Raw genomic sequence first — 22,096 nt, 5'->3', positions numbered from 1 at the left:
AACAAGTAATATAGCTGCCATTTGTCCAAGTGATCAGGAAACGTCTGAGAAAATAATTCTGGATGCCTTACTAGAACACACACATCAAGTAAAGGCACAGGGTTATTTGAGGAGTAGGATCTCATTCTAGTAGAATGACTTGAAGCCAGCCTGGTGGCTGGTCCTCCATATATTCTTGGACTCCAGCTCCCATCAGCCCAGACAACAGGGTCAATTGTAGTCCAGCAATATTGGAGGGCCAGAGGTTCCTCATCTCAGATATAAAGGGAGGAATGAGTCCATGAATGATTCCCTTTGAGTTCAGTTATCAAGGGAGATCTGGGGTTTATATACAAACAGGGGAAAAAATCAGGTTTAGAAAGACGTGAGGCTTTCCAGAGCTTGGCACACAACATTAATCATTCCATTTTAAACTGCTACTCAGTTCTTTGCCGTTTATCTGATTCCTATAAAATATACTTAGGTGGATAACCTAAGACAAAAACACCTTGACACAAGCAGAAAGGTGGTTTTATATGGTCGCTTTTCATTTTGACAAATATCAAATGTATAAAAATGATTGCAGAAGGTAAAATGATAGTGATGACAGCTGGCTCATCAAGTTGTAGCCTATAATATTCATGTTAGATTGTGGCTGCCACCAGTTTGAAACACCTTTGGTAACCAGTAGTTTTCATCTCTATACAGCATGTGCGGGACCCTCCGTTATCTGTAGTCAAAGGAGATGCCGAGTTCACTGAACCCTAATTTGAATATGCCTGACTAAGTACCATTGTGGATCCTAACAAACTGCTGCAAAAATAATAGCTTGCCAATGGAATCTGCTCCTGTGCCTTACTTTGATTAGCATGCTACTCCTGGCTTTTTTAAAACAGCATGTTGGGGAAATGCTCTTAAAACAGATTATAGTACTAAATCTACTTATTTTGCATATCTCCCTTCCCCTTTACAGATGGCAGTAGGAAGATAGGGGCCATCCTGAAATCTCACCCAAAGTTACTGCCTCTTTTGGATAAGGTTGCCCTTCTTAGATTCCTAATTTCTGGGGTGTATTTTATAGCAGCTTTATCAGTCCCAAAGGCTTCTTCAACTCCAGTTCTGCCTCTGTACAACAGAAGTTTCCCACTGCTACACTTCCACCGTTTTTACCTCGTATAAACATATTGAATAAATAACCACCCCATAACAAAAAAAAAATTTGGTGGCTCACAAAGAGTAAACGAAATGAAAACTTAGGCTAAAATGAACTATAACATTTTTTAAAAAGTTAAAACTGAGGATGAGATTATAAAACAAGTCTTTATTTTATTTCACAAAATTTATATATTGCTTGATTGTTTTTTTTTTGAAAAAAACCAACCCTGATTTAAAGTCATAAAAGACTTGCATGAACATCTGTGTGTGCAATTAATCCATATATACATGTGTTTCCCATATCAGTTTTGTAATAGGTGAAGTTGTGTTTAGCCCAAGGCATAGCCTCTGAATAACAGGTATGGCATAGGGAAGGAACAGAGGAGGTGTGTTGCCTTTGCTCGTAAGTTTCCAGACACATCTTATTGACCACAGGAGATTGAACTAGATGGATCTGTTGTCTGAAATAGAAGGGCACTGATATTCCTAAAACCCAAAACTATGTTCAGCAACATGATACACCCTTCCTGAATGCATGCAAGCCTATTTTGACTGTTTCTATAAGTTGCCTTGCTGATATGCTAGCTAGCATGTCAAGGAAAAGACGTAACTAGATACCTCTGACCTGAGATACTAGCTTTCACAATTGGTATTTAATCTTAGGACTCTCGGCATGCAGAAAGGATCATAAGAGTAGTGTCTACAACTATACATTCAGATATGTGAATTGCTGTTGTGGGTTCTAGTAAGTCTTGGATACGGATAAGAGTGTTTGGGTGTCTCTCCATGTGCTCCACCATGAAACCTAACTGCCCCAGATACTACAACAGGTAAAATACTTGCATCATGGAGGAGAAAAGAAAGAAGAAAATGGTTAATTTGAAACTTAATCAGATTTTTTCAGGCCAATTTTGGAAAATCCCAAGCAAGTTAGTTTTCACTGACATATGAACACCTTAAATTTCCATATACTGTTTTAAGATGATCTAAACTTATATTTCCAATGATTTCAAAGCATTTGGCTACCATTAAGGCTGCAACTCTGTGACACCAGTAAGACTTACTTCCAAGTGGATCTATAGAATCAGGCAGTAGCACCTTGAAGATAGATGGTGCGTTGTCTCTGCATGTGTAAAATCCCCCCTTCTGACCTCGCCTACCTACCCCACTTTGAGGTGCCATCAGCAATACAAGGGGAAACACTTTCACACCTGGCCTGGCTTGCTAGCGATTGGCCCTTTGGCATCACATGGCAGAGGGATGGAACTTCCTGGCTTCAGGCAGCTGCTTCACAAAGCTGGAAGCCTGGCCGAGGTACATTGTTGGGTAGACAAACCACATGACTACTCCAGAGGGGTTAATGACCACTGTGAAGTTATCAGCAGCCTTCAAGCCAGTGATAATTTGACCACTGTACACATCTTGCGCCTGAAACAGAAGGAATCATTGTGACAGGACATCGTTAACTCTGCATACAGTATGTATACAGTCGTACCTCGGGTTACGAACACCTCGGGTTACGAACAACTCGGGTTACGAACTGCGCAAACCCGGAAGTATTTCCGTCGTGTGTGTGTGTGCAGAAGCGGCGCGCGCGCTTTGCGCAAAGCGCAAAAATAGCACTTTGCACATGCGCAAAATGGCGGTTCGGGACTTTTTGGGGTTACGAACTTTTCGGATTACGAACTGCAACCCAGAACGGATCGTGTTCGTAACCCGAGGTATTACTGTATTATATACAGATAAATGAACATGGATACATCTGCCTTGAACATACCGGATATACTTACTATTTCACAGCCACGATAGCAGACAAATGGAAAAGTGCTATAACCACCTACAAGATGGATTTTAAAATGTATTAAGTGCTTTGAATAGAGCCACACTGGTGTTGCTTCTCTGCATGGCTCACAGATTTGTGATTTGGCTATGCAAATGTTTGTCTTTTGTGTTTGGGGGCAGACAGCGGAGTTAAAATTAGCATGGTGCTCTTTACCCATGGTGTGTTTGCCCCACAGAGCAGCCTTCACCACAATTTACATTTTTTAAAGGTCACCATGTCCTTGCTGCTTCTTTTACCAGTGAGCTTTGCATTTGCAGCAGTGTCGAGAATACTACTACACAGCAAGCTATAATGCAAACCAGAAACTCGCCATCACCGTTTGTTTGAGGTGGAGGGGTGGCACAAAACAATGAGATGGGGAATTAAGTTTTCTATCATTGCTGCTCTATTGTGTCTATCCACCAGGCCTCATCCAAGGTAGGCAAGGGGAAGATGAATGCTAGAAGGAGGGGCCTCAAGGTTGGAAAGCTGAGAGTGAGATTCCTCCATGGTAATGCGGAGACTCTTGAGACACACCATTAACATACAGGTTCTTGAAGGTGATGTGTGTGGAGTCTGCACCCCCAAAGGCCTCCTCCCTCCCTCTACATAGGACAAGAAGCAGCCCTGCTCGTGCGCAAGGATAGGGACTAATCCAAGATACTGATAAGCCTTGTCTTTTTCTTACCTCATACACCGCATTCTGGGTAAAATTGAAGTGGGCAAGGGATGTGGTGTAGCGATACGGCATGTCTGTCCTCCGACTGAAGAAAACCAGAGCGTTAGCTGACTGGGAAAGGGGGCGCAGGAACACCTCTATGCGAGATTTTTCCTACAAAAGCAGATTGAAGAGTTATGTGCCAATAACAGGAACGCTCCTCTGGGACACAAGGAATTTAGGAAGCTGCCTTATACTGGATCAGGCCATTGGTCCATCTACCTCAGTATTATTTACACAGACTGGCAGTGTTCTGGAGATGCCAAGGATTGAACCCTGCAAATGGCTAAGTGGTTGGAAACGGGGGGTATTGTTACCTATAGCAAACAGTGCTCAGTAAGGTCTAAATTGTAGGTCTACTGTAAACACGCTGCAGAAAAAATGCACAAGAGTCTAACTGCACCCTTTAATTCTAGTTACAGGTAGGTAGCCGTGTTGGTCTGAGTCGAAGCAAAATAAAAAAATTCCTTCAGTAGCACCTTAAAGACCAACTAAGTTTATATTTTGGTATGAGCTTTCGTGTGCATGCACACTTCTTCAGTTTATATTTTGGTATGAGCTTTCGTGTGCATGCACACTTCTTCAGATATCTGAAGAAGTGTGCATGCACACGAAAGCTCATACCAAAATATAAACTTAGTTGGTCTTTAAGGTGCTACTGAAGGAATTTTTTTATTTTGCACCCTTTAAGATAATTTGCCTTGGAAGAAAGTCAGGATATAAAATGAAACTACCCACATTTGGCTCAAGTTATCACTCAGATCGAAAAGCAGAAGACAGCACTCCCAGCTTCAAGGGTTTGTAGACTATGCTTATCTACTGAGTTACAGGATCCAGTCCTTCCCTACCTGAAGGATTCTGCGTCCTTGAATTCCTAGGGGATCTTGGTTAATTTTGATCATCAGTTTGTTCTGTAGAATTTCTCGTGCTTGCTCAGAAATGGTACGGAGGTCCGTGGACATGAAAAGGGGAGCAGCCATCACAGTCCATAAGGCCATCTGGGAGCGGGACTGTTCATAGCTGAGGCCAAAGTTTCCAATGATTAGCTGCAGGACAAAGAAGGAGGTTAAAACTAAGGGTGAGATTGAAGTGAAGGATGAAAGTAAAAGGAGATGATGGCTCGATTCAGAGAAGGCTCTAGTTCAGTATTTGTCAACTTTGCTTCCTGGGATGCTGCTGGTCTACAACTTCCATCATCCTCAGCCAGCTTAGACAATGGTCAGGCATGATGGGAATTGTAGTCCAATGCCATCTGGGTACCCAAGGTTGAAGAACTTTGCTCCAGTTCACCGAACAGAAATAAGAAAAGCTAGTTCACTTCTCTGTGATTGGGCAGACGTGTTTCTTTTTTCCGGTCACCAAACCTGCATTAAAATCTATAAATATCTGGTTTAAAATTGCAATACAATTTGCTTTGAATTGGAGGATGTGAAATATTAGTCTCTCTCAGCAGCACTTCTGTACAGCATGTTCTTAGAAATGTTGTTTTAAAAGGAAAATTGGAATATTCTGCATGATTTGTGGTGACCCTCTGTCCCCATTGCATTCCCTGTCCCCCCCAGTGCCAGAGCCTGGGTCTTCCTAGCAATAGTATCCGGGTCTGATTAATAATGGAAGATACAGGCTGTAATGATGGAAGAGATGTGAATGAACCAAAGAAAAAATGGGAGTTTGTGCCCTGTGAACAGACAAGTGCAAGGTAAAGTCCCCACATCTAGTCCAGGTGTTGCATGCACAGGCCACTAGGACTATATCAGTGGCATGCAGTGAAATTTTTCATAGGGGAACAGTTAGGGCCAGAGGTGCTAGCTTGCGAGGGGCATGTGTGTGATGTTGTGAAGTCCTGATGTCGCACACATGGGCAATGCGCCTCCCTAAGCCAGGCAGAAGCTTCCTGGGCTTTGGGAAGGAGGCACCAGGCGAACGATTAGGTGGACTAGCATAGTTCCCAATGACCGCACGCCACTGGACTATATGCACATCACCAATTGGACATGTTTCTAAAGATGTTCCAAGATATATTTAAAGGGACCAAGTACACAAGTCCAGAAAGGGGCTGCCATGCACAGCATCCGGGGAACCTCACGGTTTCCTGTAAATTTTGAAGGCTCGAAAGAAAAAACCTGAGAATGGGTGGAGACTGGTAAACATTTCACAAGCCCCCAAAATCTGTATGTTTGCATGAAGATGAGGGATTTCTTGGGGGAGGGAAGTTCTGTGTTGCAGAACTCTTTGACTCTCCACACCTTGCAGAATAAATGATGTTTATTTGCAAAACATTTAGAGGTCACAGAAGAGAAGGCGTAAACAACCCAGGGTAGAAGGATGGGCATTGCAGTGGATTGAAGGATTCCCAAAAAGAAACACAAAAGCCAGCTAAATCACTTAACTTACAGGCTTCGGAGCCTTCTACGCAAGATGTTGGGAACAGAGGAATTCCTGCCAACAACCGTCTCTGCTGCATCTTTCTAACTTTAGAAATCCTGAGAGTCTCTCTCCCTCTCTCCTAGCTTTCATGTTAAGCTCCTCAACTCAGCATTACCATGTCTGGGTCGTTCCAATGGCCAGGGCCAGATACTGGCTGAAGTACATCCTGATTGACCGAGAACCAATCCACTATGGAGAGGACACTCTCCCAAGAGTCTTGTATATCACCATAGTTTCGCCAGAGATTACATATGTTTGCCAGGAGTGTGTAGTTCACCTGGAAAAAAATGTGAAATGGGTTATTCACCAATAGAGCTGTACATTTTACCCTTTGGAGAAACAGAGGGCAAGGTGTGCAGTTTTTCTAGCGTTAGAAATTATGAGACCATCTCTCTTCTAGTTTCAATGTTAACCTCCTCTGCTCAACATCACCATGTCTAGGTCACTCCAACCTGGTGCCCTCCAGAAGTTTTGGACTACAATTCCCATAAGCCCCAGTCAATGCAAAAAGTATGGGGAAACTGACCACAAATGGTAACATTGCACCCTGAAGGAGTACCCCCAAAACAGGTGCTGCAAGATAGGATTATCAACAGATAGAAAGAGTGCCGATAGATGATCCAGCCATGCTATTTTCAACTGGCCAAGTAGTCCTGCACTCTGTGTCCCACGTGGCCAACAAGAAGCCCTTGGGAAACTCACATTGGTAGATAATGTCCTCCTCTTCTTTTCCCTAATAGCTCAATGTTTCTCAAACTTGCATCTCCAGCTGTGGTTGGACTACAACTCCCATCATTCCTAACTCGCAGGAGCAGTGGTCAGGGCTGATGGGAATTGTGGTCCAAAAACAGCTTGAAACCCAAGTTTGGGAAACGCAGTTCTAGTTACTGTACTCCACTGGGACAAAACCACTCAAAGAGAAACCACTTGGGGCTAATTTACACTGTAAATAAAATAAAAAGCAGAGTGTGTGTTGGACTTAGGTCAGGGAGATAGTTCTTAATCCCTGGTCACCCATGAAGCCTACTGGAGCTAGTCATCAACTACCAACTTAATTTACCTCACATAGTTATTGTGAGGATAATATAAAGGTAAAGGGACCCCTGACCATTAGGTCCAGTCGTGACCGACTCTGGGGTTGCAGCACTCATCTCGCGTTATTGGCCGAAGGAGCCGGCGTACAGCTTCCAGGTCATGTGGCCAGCATGACAAAGCCGCTTCTGGCGAACCAGAGCAGCACACGGAAACACCGTTTACCTTCCCGCTGTACTTGCACTTTGACTGCTTCAAACTGCTAGGTTGGCAGCAGCTGGGACCGAGCAACGGGAGCTCACCCCACTGCGGGGATTCAAACCGCCGACCTTCTGATCGGCAAGCCCTAGGCTCTGTGGGCTTTGAACCCACAGCGCCACCCGCGTCCCTGAGGATAATATAGGGGGAATCAAAATAACCTATCCTGATCTTGAAGGAAAAGAGACATAAAATATAATACAGTAGATGTTGTCCTGGAGGCTTTTTAATCTACCCCTCCCCTAGCCCCTGTGGCTGCCTTTGTGGACATGGAATGATGAGTCAGGGAGGACCGAGGTCTTGCTCTTTGTCAGCTGAGCTGTTTCCAGAGTGCTTCCAAAAGTGTAGCACAAGGTCAGGCTGGAAGTCCTGCCTGTCTCTTATCAGCTTCAGAAACACTTGATTGGTGGCCAGTGGTGGGCATAGATTTGTGGATCCCTGCTCACGCCACCCAAATTGTCAAAATGGGATGGGAAATTTCCACTCAGAAATTCTGGACATGCTTTAAAGGACAAAGGAGGTGGACCTTAGCCCCAAAGCCTCTTCAGCTAGGCCTCACCTTGGGTGGAAGTCCCCCTCGATAGGCTGGCCAGCTACAGGAAAAGGCAATTGGGCGGCCTGTTGCGTTCAGAGCACTGGACATTCTAGGATAACCTTTGAGGGATAAAGAATATTCATAATTTGAAAACTGAGCAAGTTGCAAGGGGGCAGGCATGGAAACTGGAAAACAAGAAAATCTATTTGGGTTCCAAGGATAATCCTGGTGAGGTACAAAATGCCGTCTCCTGTATTCTTGCCCTTGTGATGACTTGGATCCAATTGAAAGCCCACAATAATAAACACAACATGAGACATACTGTGATATATATATATCAGAAATCAAGTTATTTCCCTCCCCGCTCCATTTTTTAAACAAAAAAAAATGCCTTTCAGTTAACATGTTTTAAAAGATGCCCATGATTCTGCTTTAAAAAAAATGTCTGGACATAACATGATATCCAGTGTTAGTGGCAGAGCAGACCCACTGAAATCAATAAACTTGTTTACTGATTTAAATGGGTCTACCTTGACGATGACTTAGATAGCACCCTTATAACACGATTGTATTAAATTCAGATTTCCTCTTAAACCATATTTAAAAATAAAATGAAATAATGAATGACACCTTGTGTAACTAACATTTATATATATATATATCTGAGAAACACACACTTCAAAAGCAGATTTGAATAAAAAAAAAATTATCAGCAAATTGTACCTACCCTACTCAAGATCAAGCAGCCGGGGTCGGTCCAGGCCAGGGCCAGGCAGGATGGAGATGGAGCACTGAAGGGGGCAGGATAAAGCTAACAGAGGCAAGAAGGAAGCCTCAGTCTTTACCTTTAGCCTCCTGACCTGCTGAAGAATAGCAGCCATCCAGCTTCAGCATATCCACTCCCCACTGGGCAAATGTCGAGGCATCTTGTTCAATCCGGTCCAGCGTTGTGCCGGGATACCCTTCACAAGTATAGGTGCCGAAGTCACCGTAGATACCAAGCTTCAGCCCCCGGGCATGCACCTATGAAAAGAAAGAAGAAATTGAAAGATGGACGGGAAACTCCCATGGACAAACTGTAACGTCGACCAGTCAAAGCAGCTGGTATGTTGCTATGCTTGAGTGTCTTTTCCCCCATTTTTAATTTATTTTTATTCTATTTCTACGCCGCTTTTCATTCAAATCAATCCCAAAGCAGCTTACAAACAAAAGATAAAAATAACATAATGAAGCATCTCGACGAATACAGCATAAATCACATAAAATACTTAACAAATCAAAATGAGCAAAACCACCGCAAATCACAAATAAAACAATTACCCTCTATGTAACACGGTTAACAAAACAACTAAAAAAATAAGCTGAACATCACAGTTACACCATAAATCATATTATAGGATTCACAAAGTACTACAGCGTTCATATCTATAAAACAATAGCGTTAGAAAAATTAGCAACAAAACAAACAAAGACCTGTTGAATTTGTACACATGCTCTCCCTTCTGCCATGACTGCCATAAACTTTCATTCTATTCAATGCATCAAAAAACACCTGCACATAATGTTCCTGACAGCAACTCCCTTCTGAAGGATCCTTGCAATGGAGGTGGTCAGCACAAAGACTCTCTCCCCGCACATCCTTTCTGCCACTATGACACTTCCATTTTCATAACAGAAAAATGGAATACCAGAATAAGACTAGGCTGCAATTTGGAGGTTAGAGGATACTCTGGTTTGACTCTGGTATGTGTTCAACTATGATTAAAAATATCACTAGTTAACATAGCTACACGATCAGTGAGGGAATGATAAAATACTTGTAAAATCAGATTAGACCCTTAAAACCTGTTTCCAGTTTTCTTAGGGGAAAACACTTTAAAATTATTACACAGATGATATATATAGGACTTCCTTGCAAATGTCAAAAATGTTTTATTTCCGCATCACAAAATTGTTTGGAGGGCTTGCAATAAACTTGGTACATAATATCATTTATGATGGATTGAATGGCAGTTAGTGCAAGATTTTTGGAATTCAATTCTGACAGAACTATTAGTAAAGAAACAATTGTTTGTTGTCCAAAATTAACGTTACTGTATATTTTTGATAATACCAATGTCAAAATAATTGGCCCTATGTAGGATCTTGGCAGCAGAAAGTTATTACAACTCTGTGAAAAACAACCCACAAGCTTCCACTGGATGCTTGGCACCACTCACTCTGAAATATAGCTAAAATGGAGAAAATTCCTCATAATTTCCCTACCTCTCACTCGCAGCCCATGTTCAGAGCTTAGGGGACCCATATCCAGTACATGCTTTGGGGCTGTTTCGCACAGGACTTTTCTCCTACGCTCAGCGTAGCTCAGAACAAAAGAATTAAGCATTAGAACAAAAGAATCATAGAATCATAGAGTTGGAAGAGACCATAAGGGCCATCTAGTCCAACCCCCTGCCAAGCAGGAAACACCATCAAAGCATTCCTGACATATGGCCGTCAAGCCTCCGCTTAAAGACCTCCAAAGAAGGAGACTCCACCACACTCCTTGGCAGCAAATTCCACTGTCGAACAGCTCTTACTGTCAGGAAGCTCTTCCTAATGTTTAGGTGGAATCTTCTTTCTTGTAGTTTGAATCCATTGCTCCGTGTCCGCTTCTCTGGAGCAGCAGAAAACAACCTTTCTCCCTCCTCTATATGACATCCTTTTATATATTTGAACATAGCTATCATATCACCCCTTAACCTTCTCTAAACATACCCAGCTCCCTAAGCCGTTCCTCATAAGGCATCGTTTCCAGGCCTTTGCCCATTTTGGTTGCCCTCCTCTGGACACGTTCCAGCTTGTCAGTATCCTTCTTGAACTGTGGTGCCCAGAACTGGACACAGTACTCCATATGAGGTCTGCTAGATCAAGCCAATGGCCCATCTAGTCCAACATTGTGTTCTCACCGTGACCAACCAGATGCCTGTGGGAAACCCTTAAGCAAGCAGGACACAAGCACAACTCTCCTGCCCTGTGGTTTCCAGAAACAGGTATTACTGCCTCCAACCACAGAGGGAGAACACAGCCATCATGGCACGCAACCATTGATAGCCCTCCAAGTTAGGGACCATCACTGCCTCTTGTGGGAGTGAGTTCCACAGTTTAACTATATGTATTCCCATGACTGCAGAAATGCAAGAATGAGCCAGGTGGGAACTGGATACAACTCACAGCAATATTTGTGATTTGGACAGCACCTCCCTGGGGATCCCCCTCCCATCAGATGTCAAGGAGATAAAGAACGACACAAGTTTTAGAAGACATCTAAAGGCAACCCTGTATTGAGAAGTTTTTAATGTTTGATGTTTTATTGTTTTTTATATGTTCTGAAAGCTGCCCCGAGCCAGATGGGCGGGGTATAAATACTGGTAATAAAATTATGATGATGGCAATGATATTGATGATGGGCAACTCTGCTCCTGAATCCAACGGCTAGCTGGTTCATATTCTGCTTCTCCACATGACTAGGTCTGGGGATGATGGCCCAAGCAACTATTGTTATTACCATTTTTGCCACAATTCAGGTGGGCCCTGAATCAAGGATACTAGAATTAAATGAAAGCTGCTTTTGAACTTAAATGAAAGCTGCTTTTGAACTGGATGGAATGTTCTGCAGGCTACTCTGAATAAGCAAGTTGAATCCACTGAAGGAACAGGACCTTGTTCCTTTGGGGACTCGTGATTTTAGGAGCCAACATTTCACAAGTTTTTTAGTCCTCACTACTGATGGCTAGAAGGGGATTCTTGTTGATTGACTGGTTGAATTTATATACCGCCCTATATCCGCAGGTCTCGGGGCAGTTCACAGAATAAAATCGAAATATAAAAGCACAAAATACATTCTTGAAAACCACGGATGGGAGATGACCCGGATCTTGCTTCACTATCAGGAGTTATGGATCACTCACGTAATCGGCTAAGGCTTTGATGCCGCTAGGGAACCTCTCAGGATCCGGAATCAGCTGCCCTGTTGAATCTCGCTGTTTTGCCATCCAGCAATCGTCTATATTGACATACACGTAGCCCAGCTCCCTCCAGCCGTCTGATGCCAGGCGATCCGCCATGTCCATGAAGAGTTTTTCACTGCCCGACAAAGAGAAAAGCAAATTAAAAACAACATCCAAGTGACCCTGAACTCTTTGTGGCCACAGGGGAGCAACACGGAAGAGACCACCCACGCAGGGCTGTACATCCACGGCAAGCATGCCATTGCCAGTTTTCACCAACAGGTGGCAGGCTTTGCCCATGAGAGCTCCCACAGCTGGACAACAAATTAAAATGGAAGTTTCGTATTGCATTTCATATTTTATTTTATGTACTTAATGTACAATAACAAAACTCAACTCCCTCTCCAATGGTTCTCCCATGCCACTGCCACTATTCAGTCTCACTTCTTCCCTCTGAAGACTTAACTCACCGATAACTGTACAGGCACTATACGAAGACAGTCAAGAGACAAATGTTAAATTTAACAAAGCTGTTTATGTTTATTTATTACAAGATTAAGTCCCCAAGCTTCCTGGTGATTTAAATATAGGATTGTTTCTCTAAATGAGTATATGCTTTGTCAACTTGTTGCTGCCACTTTAAATACCAACTGCTTCTATTCAACTATTAATGTTAAACTAAGACAGCTTTAGCCAGTTTGCCCTTTTATCTTCTCCACCTCAGTTGTGCCTGTCACACACAATAACTGAAGGCTGTGCTGGAATCCTCTTTTTCCAACCCTTTACTGTGGGTTTGTCTTGCTGTGCCCCAAGTATGTTCCCTCTGGCTTTCCTACCAGACACCGTCTAACTGAAAAGTCTAAAGTTTCACTTAGCAAGTGAGTTAGGTATATATTCCTTCTCTCCTTCTTTAGCATACTGAGAATTTGAACATACAGATGCCAGTTCAGGCCTCAAGCAACAGTTAAACTAACTTTCTCTGGACCAGACAGAAAACTTCCCACATCAAATACAATGTACATTACAAATAAATGTGTGTTACAATGCCAGTGTCAGAATACAATACACAATATTAAATCTTTATTCAAACAAACAAGATTTCTTAGCAAGCACTTGAACATAATGCTATATTATCCAGCAGTGCTCTTCCTCATGGTGAAGATCCTTCTAATGTTTACACAGAAGTAAACTCCATTCAGCAAACATCCCTCCCAATGTAAAACATAAACTCGCTGCCCTTTTATTTCTCCACATTGAACATAGCAGTGATGATGGCAGGGGGCATGTGCCTGGTCCAGGCATCCCCAAACTGCGGCCCTCCTGATGTTTTGGCCTACAACTCCCATGATCCCTACCTAAGAGGACCAGTGGTCAGGGATGATGGGAATTGTAGTCCAAAACATCTGGAGGGCCAAAGTTTGGGGATGCCTGGCCTGGGCGGTGGGCCCTGTCATGTAGTGATTCTGTAAGCAGGTATCGCTGGGTGGGGCCCCTCTGGCAGGTGGTAACAATTAGTCCCCAAAGTGGGAGCAGGTGATGGGGCTGGCAGGCTACCAAGATTCCCCAGCCCCTATAAATATTCAAGTTAACCTGCTGAGGGGAGGAGAGAAAACATCATGGATGAGACTGTTTGTTTGATGTTCTGTAGCTGGTGCAGAGAAGATGTCAATAAAGCCTGATAACCCATTTGGTGCCTGCATGTGAGTGATTAGTAGCTTGGAGGGAGGACTCGGGAAAATGACCCCCTCCTTGACAAGCCCATCAGAATTCATCAAGCCTCCCACCAACTTTTGGGGGTTTTTTGTTTTTGTTTTTTGTTTTAAATGTACAATGACACCTTGGTTCTCAAACGCCTTGGTACTCAAACGCCAAAAACCTGGAAGTAAGTGTTCTGGTTTTCAAACTTTTTTTTGGAAGCTGAACATCCAATGCGGCTGTCTGCCATTGTTTCCCGGGCACCTGCACCAATCAGAAGCCTTGGTTTTCGAACATTTCAGAAGTCAAACGGACTTCCGGAATGGATTAAGTTTGGTGCTTTTTTTTTGCTATTTATTCTGCGTCTTTGTTTTTGAGGCTTTTTCGGTTAATTTGTTTTTGTGACTGTGGAAACCAGTTGAGCGACTGATTGACTGATTGTGTGCTTGCGGAAATGGATAGAAGCCCCCCCCCCCATCCAAACAATGACTATCATCAGTGCAGGTAAGAAAAAAATGATTATTTTTATTTTTATCATCTACAATACAGTACTGTCTTAATTATTTTATAGTACAGTACTTTGATTATTGCTTTCATTTTATGGATCAATGGTCTCATTAGATAGTAAAATTCATGTTAAATTGCTGTTTTAGAGGTTGTTTTTAAAAGTCTGGAATGGATGAATCCATTTTGCATTACTTTCTATGGTTTTGGAACGCTTTGGTTTTGGAATGGACTTCCAGAACGGATTAAGTTTGAGAACCAATGTACCACTGTAAAGTTGAAAAGTGGAGAACAGCTAGTGGGTATTCAGATGGCAGCATAAAATAGGGATGGGCGGAAAGTAAAATGGGCATTACTCAAAGTATCCTTCCTACAAAACAGATCCAGCTTTGTGTGAAATGCATGGGGACTTCACTTCTTTCTCCTACCCTCCATTGCCCCTGCTGCACATGTATAAGCTGCAGAGCTTCCAAGGCTCTTCCACTTACCTGACGCAGTTCTGTGGATCAGTCTTGCAATCAATATTGCAACGGAATCGTTCCCATGCAAGCCACCCCATTGGAGGCGTCCTCATGAGCCCATTCTCCAGAGCCAGGGAGGTGGTGACTAAGGCTGCAAGCAGTACAGATGCTACGAGCCTCATGACTTACCGATCAATAAATCAATGCTGCAGAGTGAGAGCAAATATTCGTTTTCAGTAAGAAGCTTACTGACGGTAACAGCAACCCCACTCCACAACACTCCGCTTATTGCTTCACAGCATGCTTCAGTGAAATGAGCAAGTCTCTGATTAACCATTGCTTACTGTCATGTCCAAACCAGTAAATGATGGTAGACCTATTTCGAACAAGCTGAAATCTTGAACTGCCTCAGATTGTGATTTAAGATCTTGTGCTTGTCTCCAAAGATGATAACCCTAGTTCCCAGATGTAGGATGGAACACGAAACTACATTTCACTGAGATGGATCATGAAGGGATGAGGGAAGGGGAACAAAACACTTGTGCACGTCTCAGTCTATTAAGCAAGGGTGTGATTATCCGAGGACACCGAGTTCTTCCACATTACCTGCACGCAGTCCCCTACTTGTACAGTACAATCAGTTGTCCAACGTGATCTAAACTTACAGTACAACACGTGACTCAAAGTGCTTTCATTCCATCCAATGGCCACTAGCTACTACCAGCACAATGCTCTTCTGTGAGCTATCAGATATTATCTAGATCCCCTGGCTTTCCAATCTGCATAGCCCTTGGAAGGATATAGCTCAGTGGAAGATCATTTGCCTTGCATTCAGAAGATCTCCCAGCATCTTCAGGCAGAGTTGTGAAAGGCTCCCTGTCTGAAATCCTGGATAGCTGCTGCTAATCAATGTAGACAGTACAGTGTTAGATTGGTCAGACCTGGTATGAGGCAGCTTTGTATGTTACAGCCCTGCAGTTCATCATCATATATGCCATCAAATAAATATGATATTCCAAAGCTTGAAACCACAGCACAAGGCCAAAGCGCATATTGACAAGCAGCCTTGGTCTCAAGGCCAAATAGGTTTGTAAACGTCGATGGGAGGTTAAAGAAAGGCATGATGCAGCTGTAGTCTCTCCTTGTATAGTGTCTAGTTTGTAGCTTGCAGTTTAGGGATATCTAGGCATGACCTGCCCCAGTTTCTGAAAGTTAGACAAACATCTGCCTGCAAGCACATGACCTACCACTGAGCCAGAGCCCTTCTTCAAATAAGGGTGGAGCGGGAAGTGACACGTGCAGATAATATCGGACAGTATTGGGAAGCAGTGGTAGCTAGTGGGTTCAGGATAGAACGCCCAAGTTTCAGAAAATTGGACCAACTGGCACAACAGCTACTGAGGCAGAAACTGTTTCCCAATGTTCAAGATTTCCGGTGAAATGTTGTCCATAATATGGCCTAGCTGCCGTGTAGTATAATCTATGCTGCCACAACCCTATTATGCTTGGCTGCAGAAAGAACAGGGAACTATGCAGTTTCTAACATGGAGCTGTTGCAGTAGCTCCCCCAGCTGTTACAATGGCTGCTACATAGCCAGGTGGTCATCTAGAATGCAGATACATATATGCCTGGGCTTCAAGGAGTTTCAACCCCCACCTTTCTCAGGAGGGGAAGAGTCAGCACAGTGGAGCAGTTGGGAAGCTGCATAGCTTGTTTTACATTCCTGGCAAGTAAAGTACATGGGTCACGCCTATTTGATCATCCCTATCCAGCCCACTCCCCATCAAGGAGACCACAGCAGTCTTGCAAATATAGAAATGCTAAGGAAAACTTGCCCTCTTTATGAATCTCTATAAAGTCCTGGGTTATTTCAAGAACAAATCTGAACAATTAGCAACATTTTCTCTTCTTTATATCAGCTTCAATGACTCATGTTAAACAGCTGGTTTTTGAAAATTATCCATTATTCTTGTTTTTTTAGTTCAGAGTTTTGCCCACTTTATTGCAAGAACTCCAAAAGAGAGTCCATTCCTTGCCCAGCCTAAGATATTTTCTGCCCCAAGTAGTCGCATCTGGAAAATCCAAGAGATGCACTCCCAGAATTATCTGCAGCTTGACAAAAGATCCTGGGGGCAACTTCTTGACTCTCAAGCTGCTTCAGTGCAAATAACTCCCTGGATTTCTGGTGTAGTTGGCCTGATCCTGAATATAATTTCAGTTTCAAATTGCAGCCAAAATTATATGAGATGTTTAATCCTGAAAGGGAGCGGACTATCACTTAGGCTACTCAACCACACTGACATATGATCCAGGTAAATTCAGCAACTCTAAAGAGTAGACTATGTCAAAGGTTTAAAAAAAACACACAAAAAACTGGGGGTGGCCAAGGAGTATTGAGGTTGCTCCTGGATAAAAATAATTTCCCTATTATCCTTTGGATAATAAACTTTGTACTCAGATAAGAAATGACCTTGAGAATCACTACTCCTGGAGTGAGACGTTATTATGTTCCAGCATAATGGAGGCACCATGGAGATAAAATTCATTTTAAATAAGATCAACATTTGTGCAGCTTACATTTTTTTTATCTCTTAGCTGCTGAGGAGCAAGCGTTGTGCTTAAAACATAGCAGTGTAAATGCAAATCCATCTACTGCTAAACATCAGCTAGTCAATATTTCACAAGTGGAGCCTTTCTAGAGTGTGGAACAGACTTTCCAACCTGCTGTCCTCCAAATAATTTAGACTACAGCACCCATCAGCCCCAGCCAGCATGGCTAATGGTCAGGAATGATGGGAATGGCTGGTGTGGAGCAATTACCATAGGTGGAATTACAGAGCAGGAGGATTCATGTGTTCCAATCAGCCACTGCTCAATGCAGGATCCGCAGTGCAAGAAACAACTACAGCAGGGGTTCCCAAAAAAATTTTCTTGAGGACCCCTCATCGAGCCGCTATTGTGACAAGGACCCCCATTAATTTCTAATCCTAAAATTAAAAAGTGAAAGCCAAATTAAGAGTCTTTTTATATTTTATATTTATACGTTTTTTACAGTTACAACAGAGTACTCCATCAGTATACAGTTAGTTTTAATTTTCAGTTCTTAATGAGATGAGTTAAATCTGTCCTTTGAGTCCATTATTTCTGAAATATTAGGTTCCAAACTTGAAACTTTCACTCTGAAATCCGACCGCATGTCGAGCCGATTCCTATATTTGTTTTTCATGAAACACATGGAAGAAAATGCTTGCTCACACCGATATGTGGTTGCAAATGGAAGGATCTTTTTCATTGCCTTATCTCCAAGTTTCTTGTAGTCCTTGCGGCATACAGCAGAACTACTGCCTCTATCTAATTCTAGTTTTGCGCTAGACTCTGCTCATGCAGGAAGCGGCCAAAACAAAAAATCTGTTATCATATGAAATATAGTTAATATTTTTTTTATTCTAATAGGATCTTGAGGACCCCTCTGGCATAGCTCGCGGACCCCTGGGGGTCCCCGGACCACCTGTTGGGAACCACTGAACTACAGCAACAGCCCTAACAGCCCTAACTTAATTATCTCCAGTGACCTAGCATCTACCCCCTTTCCCCTGTGAAGGCAGCCAGCTCCCAAGGTTTAGCTGAAATTTACTCGCCCTGCCTTCTGGAACAACAGAGAAGTAGTTTAGAGTACAGGCAACAAACTATTACACAAATATAAGAGTTTGAAACACACACATACATTACTTGGCTATTCTAGGTGGGTCAAGAGCAGGCATCCCCAAACTTCGGCTCTCCAGATGTTTTGGACTACAATTCCCATCTTCCCCAACAACTGGTCCTGCTAGCTAGGGATCATGGGAGTTGTAGGCCAAAACATCTGGAGGGCCGCAGTTTGGGGATGCCTGGTCAAGAGGATGCAGAAGTCAGTCTGTATTTCAGATGTCACTTTATGAGATCTTACAGCAGCCTTTCCCAACCTGGTGCCCTCCAGATGTTCGGAGGACTGTGCTGGCTAGAAATAGGAGTTGTAGCCCTAATAATCTGGCGGGCGCAATGTTGGGGAAGACTGCCTGGCAGGATCTTTCCCAAAATGCAGTTAAGAACTTTGCTAAAGGCAAAGCGATGCATTGACGTGGGGGTGGGGGTGGGGGTGGGAGGAAGCATGACTACAGTATTATTGACTGTTCACACTTTGTGTTGTTCCTTGTCACGTTCTGGAGACAAGATTCTGATCGCAGAGGAGACATTTCATTCTCAAGAGAAACTGGTAATCCCGGTAACCTCCTCCCCCTGCTCAGCTCCCCTGTCTCCCAGCCGGGGAGCCCCAGCAAAACATTCACCTCTCCAACTCGCCAGACAACGACTCCCGGTCAAATCACGCGCTTACCATGCACGACTTTGAGCCACACTTGAGCATAGACGACCACACCAGGTGCAAGGACGAAGGCTTATGAGAGAGAGGCTGCTGCAAACCGCATGCTTCCTGCTTTCTACTGGTCATATGACCAGCTCGTGAGTCCCGCTATTGGCGCCGAGGGTTGTTGGCTGCAAGCAAATGAGGAAGCAGCGGCAGCAGGAATGAGGAAATGAGGAAGCTCGGGGATGGGCGGGGTGGGGGCTCAGTCGCCTTGCTAATGGTGGCATATATGGCAAAGCTTACTCAGCGCAAGGGAAGACGGAATAAAGGACTGAAATTCGTGCATCTTGCCCCCACAATAATAAATATCGCTCCCTCTATACCGGTACCTCCCTCTTGGGGATGCCATACGTCCGGTTATCCCGGACATCAACGTAAGCTAGTCAATCGAAAAATCTCGGGGTTTTTGTATTTAAAAAAACCAACCTCAACATGGGGTGTCCTTGTTTTGACTTCTTGAAATACGCCAACCCTGCCAGGAGACACTGCCCTTTTCCAGATGCTTTAGCAACTTACCCGCCTCAAAACTCCCTCTCCCCTCTTTATTTCTTTATTTTTGCGCAAGGCGGGTGTGGGAGCATCATCTTCTAACTAAAAATAAAATAAAATGAACCCTCGCCTCCGAAGTGATCTGATGAGGCGCCCATCACATTGCCTCAGGCGGTGGCTCCTGGCTTTTATTCGGCATTAAGCATCCATCCAGGTAAAACAAGCGTATGATTAAAACTCAAATCAAATTGGAGGTGTAACTATGTAACCATTTATCCAAATCAGTGGATACCAAAGCAGTTCACAACAACCAAAACTGCGCAATCATGCAACATTCCAATAAAACATTAAATCAACGTCAGCCAGAAACGGAAGGTGCTGGAATTCCGGATTACTATCTGGAGAACTTCGGCAATGTGTGCGCGTGCGTTTTTAATAGTGTGGTTTGCTGATCAGAAGGTCGGCGGTTCGAATCCATGCGACAGGGTGAGCGCCCGTTGCTCTGTCCTCCCAGCTCCTGCCAACCTACCGGTAGCAGTTCGAAAGCACGAAGTGCAAGTAGATAAATAGGTACCACTCCTGCGGGAAGGTAAACGGCGTTTCCGTGTGCTGCTCTGGTTTGCCAGAAGCGGCTTTGTCGTGGTGGCCACATGAACTGTAAGCTTTACGGTGGCTCCTTCGGCCAATAACGCCAGATGAGCGCCACAACCTCAGAGTCGGTCACGACTGAACCTAATGGTCAGGGGTCCCTTTACCTTTATGACAAAACGGAAAGCTAATTTTCTAAAGACTTCTACTGTATTGCTTTCTGCTAGCCTGGCCCATACTGAGATAATATTAGACTGATTCCACGCCTTGAAAAAACTAGGCTGGAGGACTGTGCTGGCTGATGAGAGTTGTTGACCGGAGATCATTTTCCTATGCCCTCATGGGCGTACCCAGCGAGGGGCAGGGGGGGCAACTGCCCCCCCCCAGAAGCAAAAAAATACCATATTTTACGGACCTCAACCCGCACTTTTTCCCTCTGAAAACTGAAGGGGAAAAGTCGCTGTGGATTATGGAAATCCCTTCCCCTCTCTCTCTCTCTCTCTCTCTCTCTCTCTCTCTCTCTCCCCCTCCCTCCCTCCCTCCCTCCCTTCTCTCTCTCTCACCCCTTCCTTCCTTCCTTCCTTCTCCTTCCTTCCTTCTCTCTCTTCCCTCCCTCCTTCCCTCTCTCTTCCCCTCTCTTGCCCCCAGGGCCGGTGCTAAGGTTTTTGGCGCTCTAGGCAAGGTCACCTTCTCTCCCCCCCCCCGTGTGAATGGCTAGCCCACCCCTCATCCGGCAACGTCGGGAGAAGAAGGAAAAATGGAAGCTGCAGCCTCGCTCGGCCAGCAGCTTTAAAAAAAAATTTTCTTCTCCCGACGTTGCCGGGCGAGAGGCGGGCCAGTGAGGAGGGGCGTCACGCCAGTCAGCCAGTAGTGTGGCGCCTTGCTAGCCCGCCCCTCACCCGGCAATGGCGGGAGAAGAAAAAAATAAGAAAGGAAGCCACAGGCGAGGGCGGCGAGGGCGGACGGTGGCTGGGGGGCTTGGGGGGCAAGCTGGGCAGCGCCCCCTCCATTTTGGCGCCCTAGGCGATGGCCTAGTTTGCCTAAATGGACGCGCCGGCCCTGCTTGCCCCCCCCCCGCCCCAGTTTTGATCCTGGGTACGCCCCTGTATGCCCTTGCCCCTTTTCTGCTTTCTTGGTTGCTTAAACATATCAAGGACTCGTGAAACCTTGGCTTCGCTGCTGCCTGAAGTGTTTCGCCTTTGCAGTTCTCTACTTCGGGAGTCCAGTGCTGTTTGTTTTCTGACTGAAGGGCTTCTTTCTAGTCCTGTGAAATTACTACATGCGGCAATGTGATGCCCTCTGGTGGCTATAAAGTAGCATGTACCGGTATGTTTTTAAAAGCCCATTCTGCATGTTCTTTGTTTATATGTTTCGCACAACTTTAGCACCGACACGTTAGTGGCACCGCCAATATTATACTTCCAGCTTGCACCGACCTTAGCGTTGCTGTCAAGGAAGACCCTAGCATAATAAGCAAGAGTGGCTATGGATGTAAGAGCTCTTGGGAGATCCTTATAAATTAACATGACCATCAAGAAAACTTCTTGTACTGAATGTCCTTGTCCTGCACTTTTTTCTTTTTTGCCTTTTGCGACAAGGCGACAAGCCCTGATCCGACTCTTGCAAATGCTCGGGTGGAGGACAGAGTGAAAAATATACTATTTCTCAGTAAAAATACGATTTGGGGGGGGGGGGAGAAAAGGCTCTGGGGCGCCGGGGAGCAATGTAGATACAGTAGTAGGAGAGTTGTGGATGTTGACTATTGAACCCATTTCACAGAGTTAAAGGAAAGATAGTGTCATGAAAGGCTTTGAAAATCCAAGGAAGAATATTTAATCATAAAGGTCTGCGACTGCGAATCAAGTCTTCCCTGTCTGATTCTTCTATACGTGGCTTTCAATACCTCGAGAGAAAAAGCAGAGCAGTTGTAGAGAGGGGGGGAATGGGGGAAATAAAAAAAGTGAAACCTCCGCTCTGTAATGTGAGGCGGGTTGGAAAACGTGGATTGTTAAAGAGCCATCCCTGGGCTTGCTGCTCCAGA

At 44.3% G+C, this 22,096-nt stretch overlaps 1 protein-coding gene across 4 annotated transcripts; it reads right to left on the bottom strand.

The window, feature by feature from the left end:
- Positions 1-168: 168 nt before the first annotated feature.
- NAGA (alpha-N-acetylgalactosaminidase) lies at positions 169-19,085 on the bottom strand. Of its 4 annotated transcripts, none has more exons than XM_088676608.1 (9): positions 18,949-19,085; positions 14,603-14,781; positions 11,877-12,051; positions 8,772-8,949; positions 7,951-8,045; positions 6,217-6,378; positions 4,523-4,720; positions 3,645-3,788; positions 169-318 (listed from the first exon to the last, which is right to left on the bottom strand). In XM_088676608.1, exons 2-9 carry the CDS (start codon positions 14,755-14,757, stop codon positions 301-303), a joined length of 1,125 nt encoding a protein of 374 aa, XP_088532734.1. In that variant the 5' UTR covers positions 14,758-14,781; positions 18,949-19,085; the 3' UTR covers positions 169-300. The 4 variants fall into 4 exon arrangements, with proteins under 4 accessions (XP_088532734.1, XP_034982568.1, XP_034982566.1 ...); XM_035126677.3 differs by lacking the exon at positions 169-318 and adding an exon at positions 1,281-2,971; XM_035126675.3 differs by lacking the exon at positions 169-318 and adding an exon at positions 1,281-2,562.
- Positions 19,086-22,096: the final 3,011 nt, after the last annotated feature.

This window comes from Zootoca vivipara, chromosome 9 (genome assembly GCF_965207765.1).
Source record: "Zootoca vivipara chromosome 9, rZooViv2.hap1.1, whole genome shotgun sequence".
Taxonomy (NCBI): domain Eukaryota; kingdom Metazoa; phylum Chordata; class Lepidosauria; order Squamata; family Lacertidae; genus Zootoca; species Zootoca vivipara.
This window is presented reverse-complemented; position numbering and strand designations above follow the sequence as displayed.

Bases quoted from the DNA above. Each gene is read 5' to 3' on its own strand.
- NAGA (XM_035126675.3), bottom strand. From the start codon at position 14,757: ATGAGGCTCGTAGCATCTGTACTGCTTGCAGCCTTAGTCACCACCTCC. The intron at 8,950-11,876 runs GTGAGTGATCCA...TTCTTTTCATAG, and splicing joins TCAAAGCCTTAGCCGATTAC to GTGCATGCCCGGGGGCTGAA. The intron at 2,563-3,644 runs GTAAGAAAAAGA...CTTCTGTTTCAG, and splicing joins CCCAGAATGCGGTGTATGAG to GCGCAAGATGTGTACAGTGG.